Source organism: Lactuca virosa, chromosome 4 (assembly GCF_052849685.1).
Source record: "Lactuca virosa cultivar CGN04683 chromosome 4, Lactuca_virosa_CGN04683_v6, whole genome shotgun sequence".
NCBI lineage: Eukaryota > Viridiplantae > Streptophyta > Magnoliopsida > Asterales > Asteraceae > Lactuca > Lactuca virosa.
The window spans coordinates 3,119,173-3,128,887 of NC_136429.1; the positions used below are offsets into that span (position 1 = coordinate 3,119,173).

The 9,715-nt window shown below is 37.4% G+C and overlaps 1 protein-coding gene across 2 annotated transcripts; it reads right to left on the minus strand.

Moving 5' to 3' along the window:
* Nucleotides 1-2,285: 2,285 nt before the first annotated feature.
* LOC145169156 (uncharacterized) lies at nt 2,286-9,132 on the minus strand. 2 transcript variants are annotated; one of them, XM_079087722.1, is made up of 10 exons: nt 8,842-9,132; nt 7,675-7,728; nt 7,460-7,533; nt 6,366-7,190; nt 6,174-6,267; nt 5,979-6,083; nt 5,190-5,879; nt 3,237-5,102; nt 3,075-3,150; nt 2,286-3,001 (listed from the first exon to the last, which is right to left on the minus strand). In XM_079087722.1, exons 1-10 carry the CDS (start codon nt 8,915-8,917, stop codon nt 2,539-2,541), a joined length of 4,323 nt encoding a protein of 1,440 aa, XP_078943848.1. In that variant the 5' UTR covers nt 8,918-9,132; the 3' UTR covers nt 2,286-2,538. The 2 variants fall into 2 exon arrangements, with proteins under 2 accessions (XP_078943848.1, XP_078943847.1); XM_079087721.1 differs by having other exon boundaries at nt 3,075-3,153.
* Nucleotides 9,133-9,715: the final 583 nt, after the last annotated feature.

Sequence of the window (9,715 nt, forward strand, 5' to 3'; positions counted from 1 at the left end):
ATTATTATCGTTAAGTTTTTAAATAGTAACATCTTAGATCAAGATTGCTAAGATCGAGATCCTACCTAAAGTCATTTCACGTTTTGTAGGATCGTAATTGTAAGATTGAATTGGGATCGAAATATCCTACCAAAATAAACTAGTTTCCAAATTTGCTCATTAGGTATTGTTTGTGGAGTACTCATTCTAACTTGACATTGATTAAAACATCTTGTTGCTGAAAACTGCAAAAATTAGAAAGAAAATATATTTGTAGAAAAGTTAACAAGATCATCGTGACCATGTAAAACTAAAGGCATGTAATCATAAAAAGAATAACATGAGTATCATGATATTATGTGTAACTCAAGAAGAACGGATGAAATGAATATATTCTATGAGACTTTTTGCGACTTGTAATGTTCAAATTGAAGCTGAATTGATGAATATTTGAAACCAGTGTTATATAAAAATACTAAAGATGTGAGATCAGATTGGGTTAAGATCTTAAGATCTTAGTCGTGTATATATATATATATATATATATATATATATATATATATATATATATAAGTTCAATTGAGAAAATAAAAAAGGTTGAGAATGGGGGAATCATTCTCAACCACTCATTTATTTTTGCGCAAAAGCCTTCGTTGTACCAGCGGAAATGGATAAGGAATACACATGTGTTTCCAACAAAACATGTTTCCTTAAACTATGCTAATCATTACCTTAATATATACAAAAACATAATTTTTTTCGTTTTTTTTTTTAATTTTTAAGAAGCTATTATTATTGAAAAATGATTTTAAATATACCAAAATTCATGATTTTTTATTCTCTACAAATAGACATCCATATTGATATATTTTTAAGATAAAATAATTTTTTTTTATATTTTCAGCTATCGTTATTCATAAGTGAATAAAAATGCATCAGATTTTTGCTACAGTATATTCGTTATTCACTTATGAATAAAAATATATAATTAATTTTTTTTACAGTTTAAGTATCATTTATATTACTTATTCATATATGAATAACAAATTAACTGTAACAAAAATCTGATAAATGTTTTATTCATATATGAATATAAAATATGACGACAACTAATACACGTTTTATTTATATATAAATATAATATATGACGAAAGATGATGTAAAAAATATATTTTAAGTAAGAAAACTTTATTACGTGTCATATTCATATATGAACGATACTTAAACTATAAAAAAAAAGTTAAGCATACGTTTTATTCATAAGTGAATAACGAATGTACTGTAATAAAAATCTGATAAATTTTTTATTCACTTATGAATAACAAGAGCTGAAACTCTAAAAAAAAAATTTATCTTATCTTAAAACTATATCAATATGGATGTCTATTTATAGAGAATAAAAAATTATGAATTTTGATATATTTAAAATAATTTTTCGATAAGAATGGCTTTCTAAAAATAAAAATAAAAAACAAAAAAAAATTATGTTTTTGTGTATATTAAGGTAATGATTAGCATAGTTTAATGAAACATGTTTGGTTGGAAAACACATGTTTATCCGTTATCCATTTCCGACGGTACGCCTAAGTGTTTTGCGGCAAAATAAATGTGTGGCTGAGAATGATTCTCTCATTCTCAACTTTTTTTTTCTCAATTGAACCTTCATCTCTCTCTCTCTCTCTCTCTCTCTCTCTCTCTATATATATATATATATATATATATATATATATATATATATATATATATATATATATATAACCTTGTTAGGAGGCCTATTTTTTTTTTACTAAAATGAGAAAAGAAAGACTCAAAGGGTGTAAAGCCAAATCTCGGCTGTCAAAATGCTAGTTTCAGATTAGACTTTCAAACTGCCGATACCAGGATTTTCTAGCACAAGCGTAAAAAGGCCATTCGGGAAAAACATAGAAGGTAAGGCCGGGTTTCAAGTTGTAGTTGATCCCAAGTTCAGACAGAACCTATCATAATATGATGGTTTTTCACTTCAACCATAGATAACATAGGATATGAGTAAACAAATATAATAATTTATTTTTGAATATTATTAAGATAGTCTTGGTATCTGTATAGGATTACATTACTTTATGGGATATTGACAAGAAAACTGGTTCAGATTTGAACTATTACCCCAAAATTTTCATTCAGGCTTCTAGTTTTATCCGCTCTTCTTACCTTTTATCACCTGTAAAAGGAGTAGAACTAGAAAGAAGAATGTAATTAGTAATTAATTATATTATATTATGATAAGTCTGAAATAATTTTTACGTTATTTCCAAAGCAGGCAGCACTGGAATGTAAAATCAGCTTGGCACTTTGTAATGTTGACCGACCGAATGTTACATAAAAAGAAAAAAACTTATAGTACATACAGATGCAGTTACTCTATGCAACCAAACCAACCAATACTCTCTACATACATACATACAATACATATACATATACATATACATATACATATACATATAGATATAAATACCACAAGAAAGAATAAATAAAAATAAAAATAAAAATAAAAAAACAAAACTTGGGGAAAGGAGGGGCTCAATCTTGTATGCGTTGGATCTCTCCCATCATAATACGGTTGCTGGTAACCTTAAACCCAAGCAGAGCCGGGTCGATCTGCCTCCCCTTTTTGCCTTTCTTTTTCCCACCACCACCGCCAGTACCAGTTTTGCTATTGTGTCCCTCTGCTGCACCCTCTGGATCTGGTGAGGGTGGCTTCCTAATAAGATGATGATGATGATTATTATTACTATTGCTTCTAAGCATGTCGCTAAAAGATGCCGTCCCTGATACTGCCACTGATGCATCACTCAATGATGACGTCCTCCTAAACCCACCACCACCACCACCTACCATCATCATCATGTTCTCCCTAGTTTCTCTTTCTCTGAAAGTTGAATCCACCTCACATAACCCCCCTTCATGAGATGATGATGATGATGAAGGACGTCTCACCAATATATTTATATTATCACTACTACTACTACACCTTTTCGACCCCCTGCATGCAAACCCTCAACATAAGAAACCAAAACATATCAATTATCTGTTCCAGGATTAATAACTGACATTACCTGTCTTGACCCTCTCCTCCTCCTCCTGCTGCTGCAAAAGACTCAACCCTGTCATTGTACAAGCTTTTATTCCCACCTGCTAATATCACAACACAGATATATTTATTTACTACTCTACGCATAAAAAATAAAGGGTACCATCATAAAGAGATTAAAATTTACCAAAATTATTTGGCATTTCCCCATGATCTATAGCAGCAACACCACCTTGTTGAGTTTCTGCGGCTACACATATCATCATGTTATTGTTGCCACCTTCACTTTTAGGTACTTTTCTGTTTCCCTGCATGTTGGAATTTGTATAGACTGCCTCCTGAGTCTCAGAAAAGAATGGTCTAGTATGCATTCTACCCTCCCCAACTATTGTCTCCTCACCCAAACCCACCGACCGTCCCTGTCCCTGTCCCTGTCCCTGTCCCTGTCCCTGTGGTCTGTATCCATAACCAACACCAATGCCCTCAAATGCATGACTCGGATAATCCCTTTCCCTACTATCGGATTCGGACCGTGCCATATTACTATTACTCACATCCAATGTTAATGCTTCCTCACTAGTAGACGGGTTCTGACTCTGTTGAAGCAGTTCCATAAGCAACCTCTTTGAAGGATCATCATTGCTTCCAGCAGACATCCAAACACTCGGATCTTCAGAAATCCTTCTCACTTCCTTCTGCCTTTCGTTATCAATATGCAGCTGTTGAATCCACTCATTTGCCATTTGTCCCTCCGCACCACCCACACCCATTTGAGAGGGATGGAAGCGGTTTGAGGCTAACGGATGCTGATTAGCAGCACCACCGTGGTGCAATGGAGAATTGAACTCCTGCATATTCTGATTAACTCGACCCATGGAATTAACATCAAGGTTCATTGCAGGACCACCACCTGGCATACGCAATGAGCGCTGCTGAAGTCTCTCTTGCATTGAAAGATGACTCAACTCATCTGGAGATAGCCTCTGTTGTTGCTGATAAACATCTAAAGGACTGAGGCCACTGGAGTTGACTCGGTGAAGCCCACCAGCATTTCTTAGAAACTGAGTGGTTTCATCAACAGGCCCAGGCCAGATAGAACCAAGACGCCTCTCTTCTTCCATCTCCATCCTCTGCCTTAAACCCAAAGGCAAAGGCAAAGGCAGCTGCTGCCTTCCCTGAAACTGCTCCTGCTGAAGCATGTGATGTTCCATCTGGCCGTGCTTCGCATGTGCAATGAGCTCCAACAGCTCGTTTGGATGCCCTTGCCCTTGACGACCATACTTTGCTTGAATCAGATGCTCTATCGATGATGGATCGACATGTTGTGAACGCTGGTGAAGTTCATTCAAGATCTGATGCTTGAGAAGAATCTGATCGAGTGCATTATTTGATCTTGCAGCATCCGCACGTGATTGTGCTTGTACTGCACGCATCTGATTTTGGGCCAACTGTTCAAGAAGCAACTGTCGTGATTGCTGTTCCTTGAGCAGCATTTGCTGTTGATTCAACTGCTGTAATTGCAACTGTTGCTGCTGGTGAAGCTCAATCCGCCTCTGCTGCTGCTGCTGCTGCAGCAACTGCAGTGCCACAAGGTGATCCACTCCTTGCCCTGAAAACTGTTTTAGGTTTATAGGAGGTCGAACTTGAACGTGATCCAGCATTGATTCATTCAACTGATGATGAGAGTTGAGCAGATTATGCTGTTGGAGCAACTGCTGTTGAATTTGGTGAGACCTGAGTTTCTCTGATAAATCAAACTCGGTGGTCTCTTGATCCATGGCATTTCTTCTATAAATATCAGACCATTCATCAGCATCGGGGATTGTGTTGAAATGAGATGACCTCTGACTTGGTGAATTCACAAATTGCTGCTGGATACCACCAGACAAAGATGTCCTAGATTGCTGATCGTTCCTTAAACTTGATCCTTCTAACTCAGACCATAGCAATCCAAACGGATGCATTTTATTATCGGTTGACACAGGAACAGTGTGGTTGTTCATAAAATTTACTGCAGAGTCACTGCTGCCTGGTCTTCCTGGGAAAACAATTTCTGCAACAGGGAAACAACATTAGGACGTTATGTTTTATAGAATGAAAAAAAGGCTAGATTAGGTTTAGGAAAGACTATTTAACCAACCTTCTTCATGAAAGCTTTGACCCTCTGAGTAAAAATGTTCAGGTATTCTGGCTTGATTATCTGATGCGGACATAAATCCCATTTCAGAACCAGGCACAGGTACAGAGACGACATTAGCATCCAGGTTCCCTTGGAAACCATCAGACGGCTTGTCCAAGTTGGGACTTGGATCATTGCTGGTGGTGTAATCATGCCTGGGAATCAAGTGTGGCATAACATGACCTAACTCCATGAAAGGAGCTTCATCTGGTGCATCTGCCACTCGAACTGGCAAATCTGCCCCGAAAAATCCTTGCTCAAACCATGAGATGATGTCTACCCCAAGAAATGGTCCCTGGATCTCCCCTTGAGGATCACGATAGTAAAGACTTAACTCCTCAGGCAAGATGCCCCTGGTTAAATGTTCATTTGTATTGTCCTCCAAGGGCTGCATATTTCTTGACCAATATTGCTCAGAAGATGGATCAACAAATACTGAGTTTGAATCATTAACAAGATTTGAATTGATATCAAATGAAGATGGCTGGAAATTATCCAACGGATGATGCCCCATAGAACCCAAATCTGGACCGTTAAGATTAAAAGCTTTATCTTGACCACGGTCAATAATACTGGTGTTTGACCTTGTTTGCAGTTCATATGATTCCATCTGAGGGACTCCTTGCTCTCGATCCTGATTAGCATCTCGACCTGAAATGTTTTGTTGTTAAACAATGTATGTTGTCATAACTGATTACTGATAACCAGTAGAGTACTAGAGTTCATGGATCATAGTTCGTCAGTACTCACCCTCTTTTGTTGTTGATCTTTGGCTATCAAAGAGTGAAGTATTTTGACTTGGGTCAATCATATCATCGCCATCTTTCCCATTGGTGGATGTTAAATCCAAGACATCTGATAAAGGATAATATCTTAGATACAAAAAAAAAAAAAAAAAAAAAAAAAAAGGGAAAACACACTTTTCATATCCATAAGCTCCATTACCTGTAATGTTCTCAGATGACCCGATAACTCTCGGCCTACTGGCCACCAACTCACTACCAGTGAGTTTTCCCTTTGATATATCACCAAGGATGGACTGAGGACATTGCATGTGCTTATCAAGTTAGCAAGATAGAAATACATAAAAACTTTACTGATTTAAAAAAAAAAAAAAAAAAAAAAAAAAGACATTACCTCCTCTTCTGCATCAGGAGCAACAAAAGCAAGAGGTTCCAGTGCAGCTACTTGAGTAATAGAAGGTACTTCCTGAATCTTTTCAGGCAAGTTACCAAAAGAAGGGTCAAGTCTCTGTGTACGGTATATATCAAGAAGCTTTCCTCTTGGGTAGAAAAACATATCCCCAGCCCCAGGAGGCTTTCCGGGCACACCCTCAATGGAACCTGGAGATGAAGGCCTTACAGCAACAGTAGTAGCACTAGATCTGCCACGTCCAACAGTAAACCCCATGTTTGGGTTTGAGTTTGATCCCTCAACCCTTCCTTTCTCAACCCCAAATCCAGGTGCAGCACGAAAGGCACCAGAAGTTGCCTCCATTATTCTATGCCGTGGCCTCCATTTATCACGTGATTCAGGATCACGCTCAGAGACCACTCTAGTGTTGTTGCCTGCATTTCCTTGAGAGTGAGACTCATCTTCCTTCTCTGCATCTGTTGTCCTCTTCTCCTTTTCTTTCTCATCCGGGCCCCATCTGGATGACCATTTGCTATCACGCCTTGCCTCGTTCCCAGAATTACGGTTACCAACATCAAGCCACTTGTCAGAGGAAGGAGCTCTGTTATCAGACGCCACATCAGCACGGCGATCGGTTTTCCTGCGCTCTCTTCTGCTGCCAAGTAATCCTGTTTCTCTTTCTTCTTCACGCCAGCGACGCCCGCTTTCTGTCTCACTTCCAGACTTCCTCCAATCTTTCTTGTCATCAGATCCCTCCGTACGCCAAGCCTCCTTCACACCCGAATCAGCAGAGCTCCCAAGAGAGAGAGAACTTGGTGCCCGCATTTCCTATAATCATAATAACTGAAGAGATGAGTTTTTTCTATTTGTAGATAGATTTAATATGGCAAAACACAGCAGTGGTGCCGTGGTAGAGAGAAATACTTAATAGTGTTTGTTGTATATTAACTAACATGAATATCAAGGGAGCTACTAATGCCAATATAAAAAAGGCATGAAAAAGAAAACTGAGAGACTATTCATGCAGAGTGTATTTCATTGATCTCATGTCCATAAATATATCTACAAGTAATGTTTAATCGACTAAAAACACTCACCATCTTACTCTCGCCTGGTTTAGAATAGAGCCACTGAGGAGACAAGGGGATGCTGTTGTCCAAAGCTGCTTGATCTTTATATGAACAAACAAAAAGCAAAAAATGTGAAGTCAAGAAAAAGACTTGGGGGAAGTTAGTAACCCAAAGAAAACACTCCCCAAACTGTTTACTTATTGACCAAATACTACAGACCACAATCCATGGATAAAAGCTACCTTTGGGATCATAACCGGTCATCTTATCTTCACCATTCCCTCCAGAAAATTCCACTGTCATGACACAATTGCATGTTAAAGATAAGAATAATGGGGGAACAAATTTGGCAAAGCAAGAGTAAACAAAAGCATTTAACACCACATCGCATATCTATATCATGCTTTTAAAGAGTATTCTAATACAATACAAGTTACTGTTGAAAGAAAAGCATATAAACCTGTCTACATATGAAAATTTTAGAATTGCATAAATTTCAGAAAAACAGTGTTGCCTTGTTTTGTCCTAAATAACAACACTTGTACAGCATCCTTATATCAAACTCTAAGCCTTCTGTTTCCTTCACTTTTATAAAACAAGAAACTCAAACTCTTTTACCAATCCAAAACACAGCAGGCTTGGACTGTTATATTGCAATCTACCAAATAAAATGACAAAAATCTCTCCGAGTACTCAACCATGTCTGTTGAAACGAGCATAGCGCTAAATCAAGCAAGATGTATTACTGTGTTTTACTATACAAACTAATGAGACAAATGGAGGCAGACAGCGAAATGAAGTGTTAGATCTATAACATTTGGTAGTGTAGAAGAACTTTAACTTTCTGATATCACACTTAGAAATGAAGAGATCTAAAAGGCCTGCGCCCACAAATCAAAAGGAAAAAAAATCATAAAGCTGTCAAATAGGCCGAAACTCAAATCATCTTCCAATATAGCGAATACCTGTGATCAAATAGAAGATTCATTCTACAAGTGTGGGTACATTTGCTGGAAATGAAATTCAGCTATGATATGATCACACATACTACCAACTACTCAATTATAGATGCAATCAAATAAACCCGAACTGATAAGAAATGAAATTCAGCTATGATATGATAACTTTCAGTTCAGAAAATTTGCAAATCTGGATTCGCTTTTCAACAAATTTTGAAGAAAAAAATGCATATATCATTGTGACCAACTGTAGATTAAGTAAACATATATAAGTTATAATCTGAAAATCCTTGATTCAAAGAGATAAACAATGTAGATGCAGTCAAATTGCAGTAGCATCACAAATCCCATTACGTACAGATCAAATAAACCCTATCTTAACGTGAACCCAAAGAATTCGCATCCATTAACTACGGAAGATTCGGAAAAGGCCGGGCGATAAGAGATTACCTTTAGAGGTCCAAGAATGATCAGAGTGTTTGGAGGAGAGAAGATCGTCGGGAAGATCAAGCTTGCCTTCAGCCATCGAACGGTCAATGAGAGAGGATCCGTTTGGAGATTGAGGGATGAGAAGGAGAAATAGAATTAAGAAGGAGATTGAAACGAATGGAAGCTCGAGAGAGAGAGATTCGTAGTTAGGGTTTCGAAATCGAAAAGCTTCGGTAGACACTGGCACAGAGCGAGATTGGGAGAGGGGAGAAATGGGGCGAGGGTTTGTATGGTGGTAGTAGAAATCCGGATTTATTAACTCTTTACGTCATCAACTATAGGATTTGCCGATCAAGATTTTTTAAAGCCAAAAGCAAAAGAGTTTTTCCAATTACTTTCTTGTTGCCACATTCATAAATTAATATTCTTAACATAAGCTGCTATGAATAAACTTTTTTATAAATTCTTTTTATACATAATTACACAGATGGTCCCTGTGGTTGGCACAAGAGACCAAAGATAGTCCTTATGAGGAATTTTGAACGAGTATGGTCCCTGTGGTTCCCAATTGTTGCACGGACAGTCCTTATGACTGACTCCGTTTGATTGTTGCCGTTTATCAAGATCACGTGACCCTCACACGAGGGTATTTTGGTCTTTTGCTTTATTACACGATTTGATCATATTCATAAATGATCCTTACAGCCAGCTATCATTTACATTACCCCAAGAAATCGACCCTTTCTTCTCCCCTTTGGTTTTTCATCTTCATCACTTCAAAACTCAAACGAAAACTAGGGTTTTCATCTTCATCTTTTGCGATGGTTCTAACTTTGTGGAATGTCCATTCAAAATTCTCAGAAAATCCTGACTTGATCAAAGCTTATGGTGAGTG

What these genes read in the sequence shown, in the direction of transcription:
- LOC145169156 (XM_079087721.1), bottom strand. Translation starts at nt 8,917, where the DNA reads ATGGCTGAAGGCAAGCTTGATCTTCCCGACGATCTTCTCTCCTCCAAA. An exon ending in GACCGGTTATGATCCCAAAG is followed by an intron (nt 7,534 to 7,674) that starts GTAGCTTTTATC and finishes GTTCATATAAAG; the next exon opens with ATCAAGCAGCTTTGGACAAC. An exon ending in GGAAATGCCAAATAATTTTG is followed by an intron (nt 3,154 to 3,236) that starts GTAAATTTTAAT and finishes TTGTGATATTAG; the next exon opens with CAGGTGGGAATAAAAGCTTG.